The 25,207-nt window shown below is 35.3% G+C and overlaps 4 protein-coding genes and 4 pseudogenes across 8 annotated transcripts; 6 read left to right on the top strand and 2 right to left on the bottom strand.

Annotated features, from left to right (window-relative positions):
- Window positions 1-142: 142 nt before the first annotated feature.
- On the bottom strand, window positions 143-854 carry AT4G08740 (uncharacterized protein; the record flags this gene model as incomplete). Its single annotated transcript, NM_116944.1, has 2 exons — window positions 143-715; window positions 786-854. The coding sequence occupies 2 exons, from the start codon at window positions 852-854 to the stop codon at window positions 143-145; spliced, it is 642 nt and encodes a 213-aa protein (NP_192614.1).
- A 254-nt stretch (window positions 855-1,108) lies between these two features.
- Window positions 1,109-2,498, top strand: AT4G08730 (RNA-binding protein; the record flags this gene model as incomplete). The annotated part of the gene is made up of 3 exons (NM_116943.1): window positions 1,109-1,288; window positions 1,426-1,577; window positions 2,264-2,498. 3 exons carry the CDS (start codon window positions 1,109-1,111, stop codon window positions 2,496-2,498), a joined length of 567 nt encoding a protein of 188 aa, NP_192613.1.
- A 2,664-nt stretch (window positions 2,499-5,162) lies between these two features.
- Window positions 5,163-8,813, top strand: AT4G08720 (annotated as a pseudogene; the record flags this gene model as incomplete). Its single annotated transcript has 1 exon — window positions 5,163-8,813.
- A 502-nt stretch (window positions 8,814-9,315) lies between these two features.
- On the bottom strand, window positions 9,316-12,146 carry AT4G08710 (annotated as a pseudogene; the record flags this gene model as incomplete). The annotated part of the gene is made up of 5 exons: window positions 9,316-9,597; window positions 9,639-10,082; window positions 10,169-10,330; window positions 10,424-11,201; window positions 11,665-12,146.
- Window positions 12,147-12,429: 283 nt separating this feature from the next.
- ATPUP13 (Drug/metabolite transporter superfamily protein) lies at window positions 12,430-14,115 on the top strand. Its single transcript, NM_116940.2, has 2 exons — window positions 12,430-12,605; window positions 12,809-14,115. The coding sequence occupies exons 1-2, from the start codon at window positions 12,602-12,604 to the stop codon at window positions 13,888-13,890; spliced, it is 1,086 nt and encodes a 361-aa protein (NP_567339.1). The 5' UTR covers window positions 12,430-12,601; the 3' UTR covers window positions 13,891-14,115.
- Window positions 14,116-14,281: 166 nt separating this feature from the next.
- AT4G08695 lies at window positions 14,282-14,794 on the top strand (annotated as a pseudogene). Its single transcript has one exon.
- A 6,388-nt stretch (window positions 14,795-21,182) lies between these two features.
- Window positions 21,183-21,846, top strand: AT4G08692 (annotated as a pseudogene; the record flags this gene model as incomplete). The annotated part of the gene is made up of 1 exon: window positions 21,183-21,846.
- Window positions 21,847-23,271: 1,425 nt separating this feature from the next.
- Window positions 23,272-24,572, top strand: AT4G08691 (uncharacterized protein). Its single transcript, NM_001084889.2, has 2 exons — window positions 23,272-24,027; window positions 24,217-24,572. Exons 1-2 carry the CDS (start codon window positions 23,534-23,536, stop codon window positions 24,224-24,226), a joined length of 504 nt encoding a protein of 167 aa, NP_001078358.1. The 5' UTR covers window positions 23,272-23,533; the 3' UTR covers window positions 24,227-24,572.
- Window positions 24,573-25,207: the final 635 nt, after the last annotated feature.

Here is a 25,207-nt window from a genome sequence, read left to right as displayed (position 1 = left end):
TACCGCGACTAGACGGACTATCTGTTTATGCACTAATCACACAAGTATGAAAATGAGATCTCTGGGGACAGGAAAAAGAATATTTCTGTTAATAACGAGCTAGCGACTTAGGCGAATCGGACAGATTACAAAGGATGATTTGTTAACGAGTATGGATGGAGAAAGAACGAGCCGATAGTTGGTGCAAGACGGGATAGTGGCCGGAAAGGCGATCTTGATGTCCGAGGACGGCCTTGACGTATAAGGACGAGCTTAATTCCTTAAGATGATCCTGACATCTGAAGGTGTTCTTCGCGTCCAAAGACGGATTTCGAGCTGGACGATCCAAGATGAGAACAAGCTGATTGCTTGTGGACGATCCTGGTTCCCGAAGATGAGCTTCGTGTCCAAGGATGGGTTGCGAGCTGGACGATCCAAGGATGAAAACGAGCTGATTGCTTGTTGTGCATGACGAGTTGATGAGCTTGTTGACGAAGACGAGCTGATCGCTTGTTGTCCAGGACGAGCTGAGGAGCTTGTTGACGAGGAAGAGCTGATTGCTTGAGGAGCTTGGAACGAGGTGAGGAGCTTGTGAACGTTGAGGAGCGTCTCTCTGTCTTTGTGTGTCAGCCTGGATCCCCCTTTCTTTGACAAGACATGCTATTCCGTATTTATACCACTCTGTGTAGGACGCACGTCGAGGAGATTTGAAGAATCTACCCCTCGACCTAATACTCTGTTTAACAAAGGTGGTTGATCATCCCATAATGGGCTTTCTCCGCTTTTCTCAACCCTGGGCTCGAAACCTGTTTTGGGCCTTTGGTTTGGTTTGGGCCTTGGGACGAGTAGGCCCAATCCAATCCCAACACTATCATAGTTCTTTTATATAATAAGAAAGGGACAAAGTATTTGTATATTTTACTTGTGCAACACGTTTTCCTTATAAGATAACCCTAACCAAAATTAAAAGAACAAAGGAAAAAGAAATCGTAGACCTAAAACTGAATTTTGCGTCCCTCTCTCTCTCTCAGTCGCTCTTCTCAAAACTTCTAATCGTTCTCAATGGGAAAGTCTAGCAAGAAATCCTAGAACTAAGTAATCATCATCTCAATTTAAATAACAGGAGACAATGGAAGGATTCACCAACTTTCTTCAGGTGATGGAAACAAAGGTCGATTTGTTAGCAAGAAAAGTGGATCTATTGACCTCAAAAATGGACTTGTGTGCGACAAATGTAGATTTGTTGACCTCAAAGATGAATTTGTGTGCGACAAATTCAGATCTAAAGGCGATGTTAACCTCAATGAAGGTATAACTTTATTTTGTTTTTATTTTTTTTCTCTTTATGAATTTTTTTTATTCAGTGAAGTATATATTCTAGTATTATTTACGTTCAATTAATGTTTTCATGAAGTAGCTTCTTAATATTATCTTTAAACAATTCAGGGTAAGAATGTTCCTGCCAAGAAGACTCTTGCTATGGCTGCTTCAGATAGCGAGGACTCATCTGACAGTTCGTCTTCAGATGATATAGAGCTTTGTTTCCGTTTCCTAATCAAAATTGTTATACAATTGCGGCCTTCTTACTTTATAATTATGTAAATATGACTTTGCTTTTACTTTTAAATTGATCAGGAAGTTCCTGAAACCAAGAATCTCGTAGCGAGCAGTTCCTCTGAGGATGATTAATCTTCTGATGAGGAAGAATTAGAAGATGATTCTCATGATGAGAAGGTGATATACTTTATATCTCATTCTTGTCATGTCTTGAGTTTTGTATATTTTTTTAATCACTAACTTTGTATATATAGTTTTTTTTACTATGATCAAGCTACTTTTTGTGTTTTTGTACCTATATAAATATCAAACGGTTCTCTAATTACTTGTTTATGAAAATGTAAACATGCTACGACAGAAGCTAGATCCAGCAGATAAAGATTCTAATGATGAAGTGGTTGCTGAGAGAGGCAGGTAAATTGATTTTTCCATGTTTTTGTTAGATGTTCTTGTGTACGTAGATAATGTATCTCTCTTGAAATTATTGGACTGATCTCACTGGTGGTGGTAGTGTTCAAACGATTTACGTTAAAGGATTTGGCTCTTCGCTTCCGGAGGATGATATCAAGTAAACATTTCAGTGCATGTGGAGAGATCACAAGGGTTTTTATTCCAACAAACCCTGAACCGGTGCTATCAAAGGGTTTGTGATTTCCTCAAATTTATGACAAGTAAATTTAAAGGTTAACTAAAAAGTTTTTAGTAAAAACCCATGTTTTTTTTACAGATTTGCTTACATTGATCTAAAAGAAGGCGCAAATAAGGCATTGGAACTTAATGGTAGTGACATGGCAGGAAAGGAACTTGTAGTTAAGACGGCTCTACTAATGAGAGATTCATACCTTGGCTATTCTTGTAATGGAGGTATTGGCGGCCGTTTTGGTGGACGTTTTGGCAGTGTTGGAGGTATATTTGGTGGTGGTCGTTGTGGAGGTCTTGGCCAGTATTATGCACAAGTATAGACTAAGTATATACCGAGACTATACCGAGCCCTTAGACTTTGTGGTGGTCGTTATGACATAGTCACTATCTATTCATACTTGTGCTTAATTAGATGAATAAACCGGGACTATACCGAGCCCTTAATCACTTCTATTATGTACAAGTATAGACTAAGTATATACAAGCTAATAGCCAGTGTCGCCGCTGTTGAGGCTTTTTTGGTGGTCGAGGACAACAGACTTAGTTTTAATCCCTTAGACTTAGTGCATGCAAGAAGACCACAAATAGATAGTGACTATGTCATAGCAAAATTTACTATTGATTCTTATGTGACTAACTTGTGCATACGGAACAACGAAATTGCCATGGAAAAGCAAAGATTTTTGGTTTTTCATTTTCGTGGCTATTTATTGAGTAGATCGTGGTTTAGTATAAATTAACAACAAATTTTAGTGGTAAGGACGTGGCTATACGAATTTCTATTACTATTTTTAAATTTTCTTTTATGAGTGGCTTTTATTAAATCTAAAAAAGGTGCAAAGAAGGCATTGGAACTTAATGAAAGTGACATGACAGGATAGTAACTTATAGTGACATGTTTTGTCAATGTTTGTGGAACTATTTCAGGGTGTCTGTTGTGCGAGTTTTATTGCGATCAAATAACTCTAAGAAATAAACTTCACAAAGGAACCTCGTGATCACTATCATGTAGTACTATAAACCAATCAATTGACGTCTACACCAGTTCTAGTTTGGGCCTTCTGGCCGAAGGAAGAGCAATTGTAGTCACTGACTCCATGAACCAACATGCGCACCATAAAACCAGAACTTGGTGGTAACATTTTAGATGTGTAACTAAGTGGTACGTTTTCATAAAAAGAGGAGTCATCTTGTAAGTCTAGGTTAGATATTGATTCTTCTCTAGTGCAAAATTTACTAAATCACGCCATTTGGCTAGTCGAAATAGTTCTATGTTTTATGTTCATTAAAAAAAATCGTTGAGTGGGCAACTCGCCGGTTACACTCATTGTTAAGAGATTTGTCAAATGGTAAAAGTACGGAACTATAGATCATCTTTGGTAATTTATAAAAAGGAAAAAAAAAACATGTATAAGAGTTTGAGTTTTTTCTTACCCATTATCTTTAAATTTTTGTTGTTTTCTCAAATTTGTAGAACCTATTATTTCTGTAGATTTTTTTTTTTTTTTTAAATCAAACTCGGCTCAAGCAGTCGTATGGATTTTGGGCTTTAATGGCCTTTGTAATCTCTCTACTGTTTTGTTTGTACTTTATGATTTATCAGTCCTGGGCATTCGGTTATCCATTCGGTTTCGGTTGATGTCCATTCTGTTTTCGGTTCTTTCGGTTTTAAAGTTTAATATCCATTCGATTATTTTGAAATTTCGGTTCGGTATCAGTTTGGTTCTGGATCTTTCGGTTCATAATTTAGTATCTATTTGATTATTTTGCTTTAAATATTTTCGAATATTTTGGTTTTTTTTGGATATTTTTTGGTTATTTTCGAGTATTTTTATTATTTTATTTATATATTCATGTCTTTTTAATTATTTATTATAGAAATAACTAATATTTTTGAAAATATAATTATATTTTGGATATTTTCGATTCGTTACCGACACCGATTCGGTTTTGGTCCTTTTGCTTATAGAATTTTATATGTATTCGGTTATTTTCAAATTTTCGGTTTAATTCGGTTTGGTTCGGGTCGATTTTTTTGATTCGGTTTTGGTTCGAATTCAGTTTATTTGTCGATGCTAGTTTATCTATAGAATAAAGTCCTCGCCGAGAAATCATCTCATAACTCCCCTTATGCAATCAACAAGTCTCTCAACTCCCCTTATTGTCTCTATATCCCTTTCTCTTTTAATGAGATGTATAGAGACTAAATTACCCCTCCTCCTTCTTTTTATAATATCTATTATAAAACTAAATAATTAAAAAAAAACTATATTGAAAAAAAAAAACAGAAAACGATACTCTCTCTCCTCTCCTCTCTCTCTCCTCTCCTCTCCTCTCTCTCTCGAGCTCACTCATCGCTCTCTTGCTCACTCATCGTCTACTCTCTTGCCGGAATTCGCTCACCATTGTTGCCATATCCTTATCTTCGGCGAGCTTCTTCGTCATAGAAAGAAAAGGTAAGTTTTTCGAGCTGAATGAAGCTTAAAATTGAAGATTAGAACTAAGAGATTTTGTCAATTAGATTTGAGATTAAGCAAATTGTGTTTGGGTATGCACATTGGAAGTTTATGCATACTTTCTGGGTTGAATAGATTTTTAAATGGGTAAGAAATGGTTTCCAACAACTGAATCATAGTGAATTTCAGTTTTGAACCCGAATCCATTCGATTTGAGCTCTTGTCAGGAAATACATCTGGTAGAACTGCGTAGAACTGCACATGATTCAATTAAAAAATATGTGTAGTATGACTTAGTTGCACCAGTATTAACCATTTACATGTAGTATTTATTTGGGTTTAGTAGTATTACCCATTTTCATGTAGTATTTATTTGGTACAGGAGTTTTACCCATTTTCATGTAGTATTATTAGTTATACATGTATTATACAAATAGGTGTAGTATGACTAGTTATACTTGTGTTACCCAGAATTGTAGTATAACTAGTATATCTGACAGAGTTTTTGTATTGTTGTTGTAGGATACAATGGTGGAGAAGGTGATCATATATTTTAGATGGAAAGATCGAGCGTACAGCTTGATGATGAATGGGAAAATAACTCTCTCCATGTTAGAGAGTAGGATTTGCTCGAAGCTTGGATTAGATGAAAGTAAGGTTAAGTTGCAAATGAAGTACAATGCAGTGATGTTGGGACTAACTCAAGAGATACACATTAGTGATGATGAGGATGTCGGTGTCTATATATCTTCGGGTGAAATGGTTAGTAGATATCCTTTGACTGTTGACGTCATCACTCCACCGGAATTGCCCGAGGAATTGTCGAGAGTGGAGGTCGTCAATAAAAGTTCTATTGGTAAGAACTATGATGGTTTGGGTTCAAATGAGGATGAAATGAGAGATAATGCAACCATTGTGATAGGCGAATTGGACGGACAAGGAACAGAACTAAATGGGGCAATAGTGGTGGTTGATGATACTCAAGATCATGAGATTGGATCACGTGATGATAGGGATGATGATGATAGGGGGGATGAATACGTTGAGCCACCGCCTGATGTAGAATCTAGTCAGTTTAAGAAAGAATGGGAAGACGGTATCGGTTTGACTTTGCGACAAGAATTTCCAAGTAGGGCAGCATTGCAGGAAGTGGTGGACAAAGGTGCATTTGCTAACAGTTTTGATTATGTTATTAAAAAGTCTGATAAGGAGCGGTATGTTCTAACGTGTTCAAAAGCGAATTGTGACTGGCGTATACAAGCTTCATGTGTTCAAGATACAAGTATTTACTCTATTAGAAGGTACAACAAGATGCATAGTTGTACCCGGATTAGTAAGAGTAGTACAAGGATGAGGAAGAGGAAAGGTACCCCTGAATTAGTAGCAGCTCTTCTTCATGATACGTTTCCTGGACTGTTGGAAACTCCACCTCCTAAGGTTATCATGGAGCTTGTTCAGACTAAATTAGGTGTGAAGGTATCATACTCCACCGCATTGAGAGGGAAAAGACAAGCCGTTTGTGATTTAAAAGGTAGCGCGGAAGATAGCTACAAGGATATCAATTGCTATTTGTACATGTTGAAGAAGGTAAATGATGGTACAGTAACATATATGAAGTTGGATGAGAGCGGGAAATTCCAATACCTATTCATAGCTTTGGGAGCTAGCATTGAAGGCTTTCAAGCGATGAGGAAAGTGATAATTGTGGATGCAACACATTTGAAGAACGGATATGGTGGTGTTCTAGTCTTTGCCTCAGCTCGAGATCCAAATCGTCATCATTATATCATAGCGGTTGGCGTACTCGACGGTGAGAATGATGCTAGTTGGGGATGGTTCTTTGAGAAGCTGCTAAGTGTTGTACCCGATACTCCAGAATTGGTATTTATGAGTGACAGAAATTCAAGCCTCATCAAGGGCATACGTAATGCGTATACTGCGGCTCATCACGGGTATTGTGTTTGGCATTTATCCCAAAATGTCAAAGCTCATTCCACTAACATCAACAGAGACGTACTCGCTTGGAGATTCATGGAGTTAAGTCGGATTTATACCTGGTCAGAATTTGAGAGGGAGTATAGAGTATTCAAGGTGAGATATCCTACCGCGGTGAATTATTTGGAGGATTCAACCGTGAAAGAAAAATGGGGTAGGTGTTGTTTTCCGGGGGAACGATACAATTTGGACACCAGCAACTGTGTGGAATAGTTGAATTCTGTTTTTCTCAATGCAAGGAAGTATTCTTTAATACCCATGCTAGATGCGATCATGGCCAAAATTTCTTTTTGGTTCAATAACATCGCAAAGATGCCGCTTCAGGATCTGTTGATAATAAGTTTGTGCCTTTAGTGGAGAACTACTTGCATAATTTATGGGTGGATGCTGAGAAACTAAAAGTAACAGAGCTAAACACATTCCGGCTCGAGTACAATGTCCGGGGAGTTGAAGGGAACGAATATTTGGTCAACTTGCACTTCAAAACTTGCAGTTGCAAGGTGTTTGATATCCAAAAGTATCCATGTATTCATGCGTTAGCCGCTTTCATTGTATTCGATAGCGATACAACAAGAACTCGAGGTATGGAATTACATGAATTGGTTTCTAAGTATTATTGGGCGGAATTGTGGGCATTGGCGTATTATGGGACTATTTATTTAGTTCCGGGTAGATCACAGTGGGATATCCCGGATGATATCAAAGCGTTGAAGGTATTACCTCTGCCTCGGAAAAAGAAGAAGGGCAGAACAAAAGTGCTTAGGATTCCATCCACTGGAGAAAGACGTCCAAAACGTCAAAGGACTCAGAACAAAAGGAGGCCGAGACAGTCTCTGCAATGGTTGTTATTTGGCACCCGTAGTATTTGATTTTAATCATGTAAACCTTATTCGCGTTGTGTGCAACTATGTAACACTACACTTTCGTTCTGTAAAACTATATTTTATTTCACTCGGAATTCAAGTTTAACGATAATACTAAGAAAACAGGTGAAAACTATGATTTGACGATAATACTGGGAATACAAGAAAAACTATGAATGATATGAAAATTCGAATTTATGTTTGTTTGAAACATCAAATATTAAATAGACTGTAAAGAGATAAAGAACTCTTAAAAATTAATTTAAACGAATTAAATAAAGAGGAAAAATATTTGTTGAAAATACATGTTAATAGACTCTATCCTACATATTCCTTGTACTTTTAAGCTCACTTTTGATATAAATTCCAACTTAGGATTGAAATTTTGCAATTTTATATATTGTTAACATGTGAGTGCACTAAACATTTAGAATTTAATAGTGATAGACTTCTCTCAACTGAACAACTAGATAAATCATTTTGAATGATATGTAAAACTGTTTAAACTATAAAACAAGAAAATACAACTACGTGGACATTTTGTACAACCAATAATTAGGGTACAACTGCATATAAAAAAACGGCGCACGTGTATAAATTACGGCGCACACGTGGAAATCACCTTATTCTCCAAAAAAATTAATTTCTCTCCAATTTCAATTTCCCCCCAAATCCATTAAAATTTCCCACCAAAACCAAATTCCCCCCAAAACCAAACAAATATCTCTTCTCTCTCTCACTCAAAATTCATTCTCTCTCTTCAAATCATTCTCTCTCTCCGTCTCAAAATCATTCTCTCTCTCGATCTCAAAATCATTTCTCCATTCTCTCTCTCTCTCAAAATTCCTTCTCTCTCAATCAGCTATGGATCGATTGTGTGAGAGTGACCCATGGTATGGTGAGATGAAGAGCGCAAAGAGGATAATGCAACAACTAGAAGAAGTGGCAATGATGGAGGGAATTCCGCCAATTTGTCCTTGTGGTGGACGCATCCTTGACATAATCTCTGAGAAAGATGGTGACAAAGGAAAAAGATTCTATGAATGCACCAATTATAAGGTAAATTGAAGATATCATCAATATTGTTTTAGAATAATTCATTAAGCTTGTTAGAATTCATATTTTGTAGAATGATGGGTTACACATTCGAAAACTTTGGGATAAAGCTATGGTAGAAGAGGTGAATAGGTTAAGAGAGCAAGTTGATAACCATCACCAAAAGATTCAAAGCTTGGAGTACTATAACCAACAAATGCGTTCGAAGTTGGATGAGATCCAGAAAAAGATGGGGACTTTGTGGAGGATTTGTTGTGGAGAGTGAGGAATTGATTGGTTTGTGTGAACTTAATTTCTGCCTTTGTTTAGTAAGACTTTTATTGAGTATTCTCTAGTACTCCCAGTATTATGGTTATCTAGTTTTCCCTTGTATTCTCTGTATTCCATTGTATTCACAGTTTTCTCTTGTATTCTCTGTATTATCGTCAATTCTTAGTTTTCTATTGTATTCTCAGTATTCCATTGTATTCACAGTTTTCTCTTGTATTCTCTGTATTATCGTTAAGTCTTAGTTTTCTCTTGTATTCTTTGTATTTTCGATAAGTCCTTGAATATCAATTTCCAATTCATATCCAAATTGAAATCCAAAAAACGGCATACCAAATTCAAATCTCCACAAGGCAAATTGAAATCCTAAATCTAAACATTCCAAATTCAAATCCTAAAACCAAAAAACGGCATACCAAATTCAAATCTTCACAAAGCTTGAAATCCTAAATCCAAACATTCCAAATTCAAATCCTAAAACCAAACAAAGACAACCAAGTTCAATTCTTGGTTCTCCGAGTGATCCTTCTCGTGACGTTTGCTTCCACGGGTTTTGAAGGACCTCCATCCTTCTCTTTCGGGTCCTTCTCTTTCTCTTTCTCTTTCGGGTCCTTCTCTTTCTCTTGTTCCTTCTCTTTCGAGACACCATCCTCCTCTTGATCACCATCTTTCTCTTGAACAACATCCTCCTCTTGATCACCATCTTTCTCTTGAACAACATCCTCCTCTTGATCCTTCTCTCTCGAATCACCAGCCTCCTCTTGGTTCATCTCATCTTGATTCTGCGATTGAACGAAGTTATATCAGTATTACGCAATTATACTCTAGTTATCATAGTGTTACTTAGTATTACGCAATTATCAATATGTACCTTTTCCTCCTTTGCTTTCTGCTCATCCTTGAATGCTTCCAACGATTCAACTCTTCTATCCAAATCAGAAATCATTATTATAATTTTATTCATCTGGTCTACCATCTTCTTATCCAAGTTTTCAATCATCTGAACCACAGAAACCAAACTCGGGAGTTCTTGTCCACGCACTGCGGGAATATCCTCCGCACCCGGAATCTTTGGACCTGCGATGATCTGCAGGGCTTGAATATCCTGCTGGTAGAGCTCATCAAACCTAATTAGACGGCCCTCTTTACGACGCTTCTCCCAACTTTCAACCACCATATCAGCCACGTCAACGTCGTCTTCTTCTTCAGTGATTGCTTTCATGAGTTTTTGCTCCTCAATTCCAAGTGTGACGATAGAATCAATGACCTGTAAAGATAAACAGTATGAATGGATTATTATAAGAAAATATAATAACTATCATTTGTGAAACAGTATATCTTAAGACAACTAACCTGAGTTGTACCCAATTCTGCATAAATGGTATCAAGAGGAAAGCCTTTCAAATGGTTCTTCTTGAACCTCACCTTGCACATCCTAGGACATCCCGGATCTGCTTCTGCAATTTCCTCAATAAATTTTTCCCTCAACTGTGAAATTGCCTCGAATGCAAGAAGCTACAGACTAAAAAAACAATTTTAAATCACAAATAGTATTCCCAGTATTATCAGTATTGCAAACAATCACCTATTCTATAAGTTGTAACTAACCTCCATCGGAAGACAGAAACCCGGAACCGGCCATATGTACTTCTCGTTGTTGGTGACTGAACCATTAAAATGATTCACCGTGTGTGAGATGGTTCCTAACATGTAATCGAAAGAATACCTCCCCCACTGAAAATTCCTACAGAACGTGAGATCACTCATCACCTTGAGGAAAAATTCATCCACTTGAGGTGCCTTATCTCCGGTCTTGATAGGCGCTATGATAATGCTGCTTAAGAAATACAAGACCATCATCCTCAACCTTTCTTTTGATCTTTCACCCTCCGGTACCATTCCTATGAGCTTCTCTCTCACGTCTTCGCGTTTCACAACAGTATCCTTGAAATGCTTCCTCTTGAAATCCAAATTCCCCGTATTTTTGTAACCAAGTTTATAGTTCTTGCAATTGAAGTCCGATATCAATGCGTGTTCCAATATTCCATATCGGATTGGAACGCCATTGACGATGAACCACGCTTCTTTCTTCCTTTCAATGCGCGCCGTGCGAAGAAGGAGCATCCACATCCCCATAAGTCGGTGGTTCGGGTCTCTTGGCATGTGGAAGATATGTTGGAAACTAGGATGGTTCTCAAACCATAACCTCTCGGACTTGCTCATCGGCGGCTCCAACTTATCGAATGTAGTCAACAATTCGTGAATATAGCACCGAGTTGAAAGCTTGATTTTCTTCACATATTCCGAGGGCGGGAAATACATACTCAAGGGTGGTACTGCTTCTGTTTCCTCGTCGATCTCCTGCAACAGACATTCATTCATATTACTACCGATGGTACATAGAATCATACACATAGTTATATCCTAGTAATGACAGCATTATCCAGAAATCATACACGTAGTTGTTTCCTAGTATTGACAGTTTGACCCAAAAACGCATAGTTATATCCTAGTAATGACAATATTATCCAGAAATCATATACGTAGTTGTTTCCTAGTATTGACAGTTTGACCAAAAAACGCATAGTTATATCCTAGTAATGACAGTATTATCCAGAAATCATACAAGTAGTTGTTTCCTAATATTGACAGTTTGACCCAAAAACGCATAGTTATATCCTAGTATTCTCCACAAATCATACACGTAGTTGTTTCCTAGTATTGACAGTATGACCCAAAAACGCATAGCTATATCCTAGTAATGACAGTATTCTCCACAAATCATAGTATTATCCTGTTCTACCAGTTTCAAACCATTCAAAGACTGAGAATTGACTCGAAATCCTTACCATAGCCGCCGGAATTTCCACTGCAGTTGATGTCTCCTCATCCATATTCTCATCGGCGGAGGTCTCTTCCCCAAGCTTCTAGTACTATCATCGGAGGACTCTTCTCCGCCAACATTCTCCTCTTCTTCTTTCTCCTCTTCCTCCTCTTCCTCCTCTTCCTCTTCCTCCCCTTCCTCTTCCTCTTCTTCTTCTTTCTCTTCTTCTTCTTTCTCTTCTTCTTCACTCTCTTCTTCCTCAACATTCTCCGGATCTTGCTCTGTCAGCGACGGCTCCTCCGTCCTCGTCGGCGCAGTCTCCTTCGTTGCCGGCGCAGTCTCCTTCGTCGGCGCAGTCTCCTTCGTTATCGTCGGCGCAGTCTCCTTCGTTGCCGGCGCAGTCTCCTTCGTTGCCGGCGCAGTCTCCTTCGTTGCCGTCGCAGTCTCCTCCGTCGTTGATTTCACGGTCGTTCCAACTCCTCTCTTCCTCTTCTTTAGAGGCGGCATTGTTTTCGGCGGCATTAGGGTTAGGATTAGAGGAGAAGAAACGATTCTGAGAGAAAAGAGAGAGAATTAGGGTTCGTGTTGTTGAGAATTTGAGTGAAAGGGAGAGGAGTTGTTTGTGTTCACAGAGAATCGAGAGAGAGAGAGAGCGGTTTCTCTCGGAACTCGTTTCTTTGAGTGAGGAAAAAACGAAAAAATTGTAAGTGTTGAGTCTGAATTTTTTTTTTTTTTGGTTTTCAAATTAAAGTGAGAGGATATCTTGGTAAAATCCTTCATTTATGTATTTAAATTAAATCACAAATAGGTTCTGTTTTTTGTGGGAAGATATGAGATTTTCTTCAAGCAAAAAGGGAGTTATGAGATGATTGGTCGTCCTCGCCGGAGAAAAGATACGAGACTTGTCTCTCAATCCTGAAGCAGACTCGATTCATCCATCAGTCAACAAATCTTCCTTCACAATGGGTATATCTCTTTAATGTTCCTTACTTCAATTTCAGTTTCGATTCTAGAAATGAAATAAACTGATTAATTGTCAAAACCCAATTCCCAGATTTTTCTTAATCCCCAGATTAAAATTGTCAAAAACAAAAAATTGGGGTTTTCATAAAAATGATAAATTTCTTAAAAGATGAAAACTTTATGTGTTTTTTTCTTTTGGGTAACAGATGAAGAAGAAGCAATGTTACTGCTAAAGGAAGAAGATGAAGGAACAAGAAGAACTAGTGTTCCTACACAACTCATGAAACTAAAACGAACCCATTGGTGGATTCTTGTCTTTATAAGTATCTTCTTCCTCATCTCTGCACAAGCCATTGCTGTTCTTCTTGGTCGGTTTTATTACAACGAAGGTGGAAACAGTAAATGGATCTCTACTCTTGTCCAAACTTGTGGTTTTCCGATTCTCTATCTCCCTCTTTGTTTCCTTCCTGCTTCACACTCTTCTTCATCTTCTTGTTCTTTCAAGACTCTGGTTTGGATTTATCTTTCTCTTGGTTTTGCTATTGGTTTAGACAATCTTTTATACTCTTTTGGTCTTTTGTATCTCTCTGCTTCAACTTATTCGATTCTTTGTTCTTCACAGTTAGCTTTCAATGGTGTCTTCTCTTATTACATCAATTCTCAGAAAATCACTTGTTTGATTCTCTTCTCTGTGTTGTTTCTCTCTGTCTCTGCTGTGTTGGTTTCTCTTGACGATGATTCCAATAGCCCATCAGGAGATTCTAAGTGGAGTTACTTGATTGGTTGTTTATGTACTGTTTTTGCTTCTCTTATCTATTCTCTTCAGCTCTCTCTTATGCAGTTTTCTTTCGAGAATGTTCTCAAGAGTGAGACGTTCTCTATGGTTCTCGAGATGCAAATCTATACGTCGCTTGTGGCTTCTTGTGTTGCGGTTATCGGGTTGTTTGCGAGCGGGGAATGGATGTTGTTGAGTGTGGAGATGGAAGAGTTTCACGAGGGTCAAGTCATTTATGTTTTGACTTTGGTTGGGACCGCGGTTTCGTGGCAATTGGGTTCTGTAGGAGCCGTGGCGCTTATATTTCTGGTTTCTTCGCTGTTTTCGAACCTTATTGGTACACTCTCACTCATTGTTACGCCTCTTGCAGCCATTGCGGTGTTCCACGACAAGCTGACTGAGGTTAAGATGGTCGCGATGCTCATTGCCTTCATGGGGTTCGGGTTTTATATCTACCAGAATTATCTTGATGACCTGAAAGTACAAAGAGCACGAGAAGCTCAGGCTGAATAGTTCTGCTGTGTTTTATTAGTTAATTTTGTTAGTAACCTTTCTTAGAACAAGCTAGCTACAAGTGTTGTATTGTATATAGTAGAGTTCATAATCCGGTGATAATATACATAATACTAATTGCATATGGAGCTTGTTTTTACGGGCCAAAGTTCTATGCAGAATCTACATACGTAATAGATCAACGTATGAGGTTAAGTATAATGGTGGATTCATCGAGAATCTCGGAGACACACATGTTGTTTCAGAAGATCATGATGTTGCTGATCTTGAAACAAACATGGTTGAAAGCAATAAACATGTTGATGATTCAACTTTGAAAGCTTCTTCATCAAAGAGGAAGATGGTTATTAAGGGGTTTTGATTGATCAAAAAGAAGAATCTAGTTACCAATATGTCCTTAGGCACGTCCATACATAAAATAGAAATCACACTCGGAAAAGGTGGACAATTAGCTAGAGCAGCGGGTTCCACATTAAAATTACCTTCAGGAGAGGTCCGTTTCCGAAAACTGCTACTATGTCTACTACAAATTTTGTTTTGCTAAGACAAGTATTTCTACTACTATGAAATTCATAAATAAAATAGTTAATCGTGTGGTAATCATTCCTTTTTTTTTTGTTATCTTGCAAGTGGTCCTAAAAAAAGGGAATTTGTCAAATTTTCGAGGTCTTAAAGAGTGTGGAATCACATAAGAAACTCTTGAATGTAATTGGAAAAGAGATGTAACTCCAGTTCTTTTGGAAATAGAAAGATCTTTGACGCAAGAATAAAGGATTTATCCGTATCATTTTGACTTGGTTTTTATTTCTCTATTTTTATAAGTTTAAGAAAAGAATATCATTTCTCTTACCCGTATCGAATAGAACATGCGGAGTCAAATCTTCTTCATGTAAAACCAGATTGATTTAGATCGAGAGAATCATACAGTTTTATGAAACCATTTGCTATTGCTCGAATCCATAATCAATTCTATTTGTGATTGGAGTATTTAGAGCCGACAAAGAGAAAAGTGGGACCTTGAGCGTAATTAAAAAAACAGTTTATATATTATATGTGCATAGGTTTGGACCTTTTTTACATAACTTTTGAGAAAATAGGATCCTAATTGCTTAAAGAAATCTCACTTAAAAATAGTGGATCCTGTACAAATGCACCGTTGGCACATCCTCTAAGCTGGCCCTGAGAGTAGTGGGCAGTTGAATCCAACTTTCCATTATTTCTATTTCATACTCGTCGTAGTGCGTAAAGAAAGCCCGGCTCCAATCCAAGTTGTTCAAGAATAGTGGCCTTGAGTTTCTTGACTCTTTGACTTAGGATTAGTCAGTTCTATTTCTTGATGGGAGAATATATATATATATATATAACTTAGCGGTAGAGTGTCGCCTGATTATCCCTAAACCCAATAAATGTGAGTTTTTCTATTTTAACTTGCTTCCTCGCTGTGATCGAATAAGAATAGATATCGGCTACAAATTGTAAAGGTTTTATCTTCCTCTTTAAATGAGCTATCAACTCGAGCAAAAGTTTCATTAGATATCTTACAACAAAATCCCTCTTTTCCGATCCAGTTCTTCCACCACCGCAAACTTCAGTTAGATTTAGGCATGATACGCTTTTGAGTTATTAGGAGACACCAAATACCTTGAAACCATATTAACAATGAAAATAAGGAATTTATGTCGTTAACTGAAAATGATAGGAACCAATGTTGGAAAACCAAACATCTACTTGCCACTTTTGTTAGGTACAAAATAGGGCATAGCCTCAAACTATTACAAATCCTGTTATTATGCATGCAGTCTCGACCTCTCCTTATGCCATTTCGTTTAACCTTATTTGAACAACATGAGCAATTTGGCTGATAAGAGAAGAGACGGTTGTGGTACAACATGTGGGGGAAAAATGTTTTGTTTTCTAACATTAGAAAAATGTATAATTGGTTCAAACCTTCCTCAAACTCTCATCAAGCAAATAGATGGCAATATAGTTCGAAATTAGCTTTCCTCCCTTTAGAGTTTAGATGCAGGGCTCACCAAAACTAAACGACGGACGACGTCTTTGGTTTGGCTTGAGAACATAGCAATTGAATGACTTTAAGCAATATATAACTTCTAAATTCTTTCATCTTTTTAAACACACGGTTGCATATATCGTAAAAGTAAAGTACTTTTTTAGTTAAAATAAATTTTACATTTTAAAAAAAATATGGAAACATAAATGCTTTGATATTAAGATTGTTAACGTTCAATTTTGTGATTAACTCGGCATAAAATGAATCCTAGGAGGAGTTTTTTAAGGGAAAATATTACACTTAAGGCTCTTAATTAATTTGCTAGTTTAAGAGGTGATTGGTTAGGACTTTTGATTTAGACTTTTACTTTAACATTATACTATTGAAGATGTTGTGTTGACTGAGTTTTAGAAGCTATCTCAACATGTCATGAGATTAAAGATGATACAAGAAGTGACTCTGATAAATGAATCAGAGATAATGAAGCATTACTTGTATCAGTTGTTCACACAAAGAAGAGAAGATGATGTGTTGAATCAAGAAACTTGCAGTCAGTTATATCGGAGGATGTATCAGACGTGTGAATAAGTTCTTGTGCTACTTCCGACATTAATACATGGAATAGTACATGAAGCTGAGTTGTGTGACTACTTTGAAGAGTTTGAATACAGAAGTTTGGGCCAACTTGGATAAGCCAAGAGGCAGTTGCTGAGCTAGATGAACATCTTAAATATACTATTCAAGATGGTAACATGAAGATAAATTTCCTTATTTATAAAGAATTTTTTTTTGTCAATTCTTATTTGTTGTAAAAAAGGGAAATTCATATTAGCGAAGAATAGAAAAATTGTCTATTCTAGGGGTTGATCAATTGTTATAAATACTAAGATGGCGCTTCATGGAGAATGCACACGCCTCAGAGTACTCGAGAGATGCACACAAAGTGTGTGGCGTCGTCCAACCAGATATGATGTAAGATTTATTGGTGGTTTATTCATCTAGAAAAGAATGATAGGTATAGTAATGTAGTGTATCATACGCAATTGTAATTGTAATCTTGTTCTAGTGGATTTGTTCTGGACTAGGTCCCAGGGATGTAGGATAAACCGAACTCGTTAATAAACTCTTTGTGTCGTTTACTTTGTGCTCATACATACTCGCACTCGAACATACACGTACTCGAACATATAGATTTAGCCACAAATATGTGTTTTCAACTATGACTTTTATGCTGTGATTTTTATTTTAAAAATAAAACTATGATTTAAAAAAAAATGTCACATATAGGTTGTGAATGGTGAGTGGAATTTAGGGTGGGTCAACCACAGTGTGGGTGAACTGTGGTTTTGTCACCATTCATCGAATGAAAGGTGGTACAAAAAGATACTTTAATTAAATAATAATAAAAAAGAAAATGCATACTTACTGTATAAGCGGCTCAGATTTTGTGAAGAAGAAGATTGAAATACCTTAAACAGTAAAACTACATATGGTGTGGAGTGTTTGGGGTAGGCATGACCAAAATCTAACTGTAACCGTAATTCGGACCGTAACCGAAGCGTTTATTAACTGTAACCCAACCGTAACCGTATAAAACGGTTAATAACCGTAACCGTGAAAATCGATCATTTACGGTTAAGAAAATATACTAACCGTAACCGTATCAAAACCATCGGTTAACCGTACGGTTAACCGCTCTTTTAACCGTATTCTTAAAACTTTAAAAATATAGTTGTAAGTGTGTATAGTTGTAACCACGCGGTTAACTAAATAAATAATTATTTCACTAAAATAGTACTTTAAATCGTTTAATATGCCCACTACTACGATCGAAGTTACTCTACTACTCTTTTTACCATAAATCAAATCATAAGTAGTTCATATTATCTATTATTTATACTCTTAAAACTGTTTCTTAATGCTTACAACATCTTTTCTTTAGTATTGTTTTTGTTTACGTGATTATTTAAAACATATAATCACGTAAAATAAATATTATTTGATATATTACTATTTATTTATTTATTTTATTATAAAGATTAAAAAATATAATATTTTATCTCATATATTAACTATATCATAATTATCAAATAACAGTAACCGTATACAACCGTAACCGTATTTAACCGTAACCATTTTAACCGTATATATAATGGTTAAGGTTAAGGTTAAAAAAATTTATAACCGTAAGCGTAATAACCGTAACCGTGGTCATGCCTAGTTTGGGGGTTCTTTTATGTTTTTTTATAAACTAAAAAATGAAATGACAATCATCAACAAAAAAACGTGTTATTTTCAGAAAATACGGGACAATAGAAGTTTCAGTCATTTTCATGTGTTATTTTGTATTTATTTCATGTATAACATATACAAAACATAATTATATTTATCTTTTAATAAATCAAAATTAGATATAATTACACCTGTCTCGAATATATATACATAATATTCTTATAATTAATGAAACAATCATTTTTAATTTTTAGTATAAAATTATATATTTGATATATATTAAAATAACTTTCAGTTTTAAAAAGAAAATTTTCCACTCATACTATTAGTCTTTCTTTCTTCCTTTTTCTCCTAAACAAAACATGTTAAAATCTAGTATTAATTTTAGATTTAAGTTTAGAAGTATAATAAATTAAACTGGTGTCATGACAAAAACTAATTTTAGAATTTAACATATTTATGCATAAGACATAGAGAAAAAAATTGTATATTAAGATGCTTTTAACAATTGAGGAAAGGAAAAAAACAAAAAACAAATACGTGAAAATAGAAAGAACGTAACTTTAGAAATATAGGGTTTAGTATTTTTAGTGTATTTAATTAAATATATAGTTGTAAGTAGTGTTTTTTCTATGCTTCTCTTTGTCCACGTGTTATAAGACTTCTAAAACAAGATAAGGATTGTAAAGATCAAGGGTATTATCGTTATTTCCGGCCCATTCTTCTCCTTCAAGTTTGCAGTAGTCACTCTCACATTTCTCTAGCTTTCCTATTGTCGTCCAAAGGACTTTGGAGAGCTTTCCAGGGCTCTTTCTCCGAAGCAACCACCGTATATCAAGGTGAGAAGCTTAAGACCTAGTAGCTATAGGTTTTAATCCTTTTATTTTTTTTCGCTTTCAAGATCTAAAAAGGTCACTTTTTTCCCCATGGTTGGTACTCTTAACATTTCATTTTTTTCTTCCAGCGGATTTTAGAGAACTTTCAAGGGTTCTTTCTTTGTCCGAAGAAACCAACGTATATTCTTTAATCTATTTTTATTTTATTTAAAATATTAACTTTCAATATTTTGTAATTATTTTTACTACTTAAACCGCTTTTCTATTATTTCACCACTCAACATAGATTTTTAACTGCTTGATCCGCACTTTTTTAACTTGATCCGCCTAATACGCTTGATCCACAGTTGACTGCATGAACTGCTTGATTTGCCTGCTCCGTACCGCTTGATTCGCTTGCACTATTCGAAACCATGGAGGAATATTTTTTTTCAAAGAACATATACAAACGTAGGAAAAAAGGTTTGGGCTGTGAAAATTTTTAGGGACTTCGTAGTTACTTTGAAGTAGCTAAAACTTGATTGATATACCTAAAGAAACACTCTGTTAGCCAAAAGAAGCGAAAGGTAACGTTTGAATAGATTGGTCAGATCTGGTTAAGATAGTGTCTTCTCCGACAAAGTGGCCAGCCTTCTTAACATACCTTGAAGCGATTTAGGGTGACAACTATGAGTTTTATAATTTTTCTTTATTTTTGGTGTCTTGTAATGCGAATATAAAAGTGGATAAATTGGCATGAACTGTTCGTAATCAACCGCATATTATAACTTATGTAAATAATATTCTCCAAAACTAGCTTGTTTTAGTAATCTAATAAAGTTGTTAACAAAAATAAATAAATAAAATAGTTGAGAAAATTATTATTTATGTAATATTTTAGAGCATATTCTATTGGTAAGAACACTTAAGAGCACCTCCACTGCACAATAGAAAGAGGATGTCTTAAACAATATTAAAATATTAAATTTACAAAATATTAATAATCAAATATGAAAGATCTTTAAATTGGAGACATCCTCTAAAATATGTCTTTACTTAGACATTTAAGACATTGTGTCTTTATTTTAAAGACATCCAAAAATTAAAATAATATTTTTTTTGACATATTATATTTTAAGTGTAGGAAGACACTCTCCTTATTTGTGCAATGGAGATGCTCTAAGAGAGTATCTTATCAAACTAATATTAATATTTCGTTATTGAATTAAATTTTGAGTTAATAAAAACAAGTTGAAGCATACATATGGTGAGGGAAAACGGATAATTTCATCCCAAACTTAGTTGTTTTATCGTATTTATACATAGAATTTTATTGTGTGCCTAAAACTACATAAACTCAAGTTAAATTTGAATTTCATACACGAACAAATGAAATCCGGTCGGTCTTAACCCACAAATCTCAAAACGATGTTAATGTTCCTTAACACGACGATGATTAGGATGCACAAATCCGACAACGTAGTTTAGTTTTCAAAGAAAATGTTAGAAAAAAATGAAACATTAAATCAGATACACGAATCTGTGGCTCCAAAGACATAACTGCCGACTCAATACCAATTGAGCCACCATACTTTTATTTATTATTCCAAACGAATATATTATTATATACATAGTGCCCTGTTTCATTCTCTTAAAACATAAATCGTATGGGAAGAGTTTGAAAATCAACGAGCTTATCATCCCTCAATTCATCACACACTCTTCAATTAATCAAGCCTTGCGATTGTTTTCCTAATCTTCAAATTCTTGACATTTTCTTTGAAAGCTCCGTAATTTGAAGGCAATCTTCCCCAGAAATACTTGAGAAACTGAGTTGAGGTAGGGAAGAATGTGAGTAAATGAAAAGCAATTAGTAATGAAGAAGAGATAATGGAGAATTGGTTTCGTTCTTCGCGGATTTGGTTTTGGGAACATACACGAAGGAAGAAAACTACCATAGTTATGAATAAAAATATATTTATCTGCAATTATATCAATTGTTACAGTTGTGATGTTAATATAGGCTAACCCACCCCATTTAAAACCCACCCCATTTACTCTAAACTCATTTAACCTCATTTAAGTTTATACCTCATTTCTCCTCCCTATTTAAATACATATTAATTATATTTGACCCATTAAAAAATTTATTTAGACCCATATAACATAATATAATTAATAATTATTTAAAATATACAGCTTTTTATGGGTGAATATATATTTTTTGGCAAGAATACAATTTTGGCGAGAAAATACGGGTTTAAGGTTTTTGCTGAAAACACGGTTTTTCGATTTGAGCAGAAAATGTGGGTTTACGATTTTGGTGGAAAAAACGTAATTTTATGGTTTTGGCGGGGAAACATCAGTTTATAGTTTCGGCTGGAAAACATCGGTGAACGGTTTTGGCGGAAACCACTTTTTGTGATTTGTACGGGAAAACTTTATTTTATGGGAATATTTATTTTTGGTAATATAAAACGCAATTTTCCGATATTGGCTTAAAAAGGGTTTTGCGATTTTAGCGGAATATGCGGATTTACGATTTTGGTGGGAAGATGCGGGTTTACTATTTTAGCAGAAAACGTGATTTTACGGTTTGGCGAGAAATCGTCGGTTTACAGTTTTAGCGGGAAAACATGATTTCAATTTTAGCGGAAAATATTTTTTTGTGATTTTGAGGAAAAACTTCACTTCATAGAAAAGTGTTTTTTTGGTAATAAAATGCAATTTTACGATTTTGGCTAAAAATATGATTTTGCAATATTAACAAAAAAAAATACGGCTTTACGATTTTAGCCGAAAAACGTGGTTTAACGGTTTGGGGGGGGGGGGACATCTGTTTTCGGTTTTGGCGGAAAAATATTAATTTATGGTTTTGCGAAAATTACAGTTTTGCAGTTAAAAACAAATATTTATACAAAAAAATGAATTTAAGTTGAATAATTTAGTTTTAATGTATTAATATATTAACATTTTTAATAAAGATAACTAACTAATAACAAAAGAAATATAAATGAGTTTAGTTGGGTACCCAATTATTTGTGTGAAACCACATTTAATAAATGAGTTTAAATGGGTCAATTTCTCTTCTACATATCCATTTATTAAATGAGGTTTTCATACCCGAATTAGCAACACTAGTTACAGTTGTACAGCCGGTATAAGTGTGCTTTCAGCTTTAATAGGTTCTGGGTTAAAGTAAGGTCATTGATTTCATCTTTTTTTTTTTTCTTTTTTTTTTTTTTTGGAGAACAAAACTACGTCGTTTTGTGTACAACGTGACATCCTAATGAGCTTCGTGTTAATAGAACATTAACAGCTTTATGGGTTTAGGCCGTATTTGTTTTATTCGTGTAATTAAAATTTAACTTACGTTTATGTAGTTTTACGTACACAACAAAGATATATGTATGAATCCGATAAAACAACTAAGTTTGGGGCAAAATTGGCCGTTTTCCCCATATGGTGACATGTATATCAAGAGTTTAAAAAAAAAAATCATGAATTATTATTTAAGAACCCCTTCCAGTGTATCTCTCCTACTTTCTATGTTCTTATTATTATTATGTTAAAGAAAGTATCTAAATTATATACGGAAAAATGTCATGTTAATCATTAGTTTACTATTTTCGTTGGTTTAAAGCATGAACTTTGGACATTGTGATTTAAATCCTCAATTTTATGTTGACTTTCAATTTTATCAGAAATTCTCGTTGACTAAGCCAATTGAGGGACAAGCTCTTCTTTTTCGGCGCCATCAGTTGACCTAGAGACGAGAGATTACTTTGAATTCGAAAAAAGAGAAAAAAATTCAGAAATCGATTTTGAAGATCTAAGGTTTTCGATTAGAAGAATTTCTAACGATGTGCCTTAACTTGCTTAGTCAACGAGAATTCGTGATTAAATCGGAAGTGAACATAAAATTGAAGATTTAAATTACCATATCCAAATTTCATGCTTTAAACCCACGAAAATGGTAAATTGATAATTTAAATGACATTTTTTCAAATTAAATATCTGCAAGATGCTCTTTTTACAGTCCAAAAATTCTCACAACCACTTACATGATTACTTTACTTGTACAATCATACAAATTATTATTTTAAAGATAAGTAATTTAATTTATTATTTTACATATAGTCATTTTAATACTATATACAATGGCAGAATCAAATGCAACGTTCAAAAAATGGTAAGTTGACCCTAAAAAATTTATAATTTTTTAAATTATAGGATAAGTTTCCTAAGATAATTAGAAGTTTTGGATTAACGTATTCACAATGACCCCTATATCATATGATCAATTCTTTCTTTGATCCATGCATATTCATTTTTTCACTTAACAAAAACCTATAATATCTTTACTATAAATAGATCTATAATATTTATTTACTTATATCAAGGTTTATTTTTATTTTTAGACATATCATGTTTCATTCCTTTTCTCTCCCAAACACAATTATCAAGGTCACCTTTACGACAATGTTTTCCGGCGTCGGTAGGGCTCCTGCTTGCCGGCGCCGGGTTTTCTCTCCTCTCCGACAACTCGTTTTCAAACACTCTCTCATCTATTTCTTTCTTTTTCATGGCTTTCTTCTACTTTTTTCGAAGTTGTACCCTTATATCCAACATTATCACGACCGATGCAAATGAAATCTTTATCAAAACTGTCTCTAGATCAATTTTCTTTAAAATCTTCGCGATTCTCGTCGTTCGTCCCTCTCACAGGTTCTCCTCGAAGTCAAGACCAGCACCTCTATGCTCCTCTTTCTGGGACTCAGATCCCCTCACCAAGTGTTTTGCTTGGTTGCGACAGGAACGGAGCTCTGCGTTGACGCTGGAGCCGATGAAGTACATGACGGTAGAAGAATCATCCCAAAACGGCACCACAACCACAGATCCGCCGCCGCAGTCAGAAAAGAAGTCAAAGGAAGGGTTAACCCTAACCCTAATTCTACTATTTTTCACTCGTAATGGGCCTGGCCCAAGAAGTTTATTTTCTCCATCCAGCCCACCTTACAATCTATCCCAGCTCAGACATAAACTAAGGGGCATAAGCCCATCTATTATAAGGCACAGGTTTGTTTTTTCTCTTCATCGTGCTAAGTACAATTCTGAAGATCTCTTACTTATTTGGACTCCTACCTAAGAAAGTAGCGATGGATTTAGATTGGACTTGTTATTATCCTTCTCGAAACCTGGTGGATTGATTTGCTCGTTTTGTATTCGATGTAAGATTAATCTCGAAACGTTTTGGATTGTGGTTAGACATGTTTGAATTCAAGCTGAATCATCTTGCGTCATTTGCTTTGAGGAGCAATGCATCTCAACTCTTTCAAACCTTACTAAAGAACACGCCTCCAATCTCTCAAACCTTACCGAAGAACAAGCCTCAACGCTCTCTAACTTTATTGAAGAACACGCCTAGGTACTTTCAACCTCACACTTTCTCAAGCCTTTTTGAATCATTGATTTGTGGCTGCGATTTGATTGAACGACACCAATCTAGTCTCCCAATGTTCCTTTGGTTATGGCCTTGTGATTATCTTTGGCGATTTCGACAAATCTTATCCGGCATTTGGAATATCTTTCCACCGGCAGTCTCCTCGATGGAGCATTCTACCAAAAGCTCATTTGCGTCAATCGCGCAAGCCGTCTATCACCACCAGTTGGTCGGGATTTTCTCGAAGCTTGTCTTCGAATTTGAATCTCCTATGGCATCAAAAGATTTTTCAAACATTGCAAGCTTCTCCAAGTTGAGCATCTTTTTAAAAACACATTGAGCCTTTAGCTTTCTTTTCCATGCATTATCTTAATTTCAGTTTGTATGAATTTTCCTCTTTTTGAGGTTTTAAGTGAATGAAAGTTCTTTTGTCCAAAAAAAACCCGACATATTATGTTTCTTTCCTATAATTGTTTCAAATAAATTTAAAATATATATTTTCTAAAGGTTATGAATCAAGATAAACACAACAACTAATCAATCTCCACAATAACTAGTATATAGTTTGACAAAAAAATAAATAAAGATAAAAGTACTTTTTACGGGGCTTTATAGATTTGGGTACATTTAAGTTAAAAAAGTCAGAATAAATCACTTTTTGTTTGGTTTATAGAGATAAGCATTTTCTGTTAGACAAAATTACCATTTTGCCCTCAATCTCCTTCTTCTTTCTTTATTCTTTCTTTATTCTTTCTTTCTTTCTTCATCGCTTATTTCTCTTCTTAATATTTCCAGAAAATCTCAATTTTTTTTTTG

This window comes from Arabidopsis thaliana, chromosome 4 (assembly GCF_000001735.4).
Source record: "Arabidopsis thaliana chromosome 4, partial sequence".
Taxonomy (NCBI): Eukaryota; Viridiplantae; Streptophyta; class Magnoliopsida; order Brassicales; family Brassicaceae; genus Arabidopsis; species Arabidopsis thaliana.
The sequence above is the reverse complement of the archived record's forward strand: the minus strand, read 5'-3'. Positions and strand labels throughout refer to the sequence as shown.

Bases quoted from the DNA above. Each gene is read 5' to 3' on its own strand.
- AT4G08691 (NM_001084889.2), top strand. From the start codon at position 23,534: ATGGCTTTCTTCTACTTTTTTCGAAGTTGTACCCTTATATCCAACATT.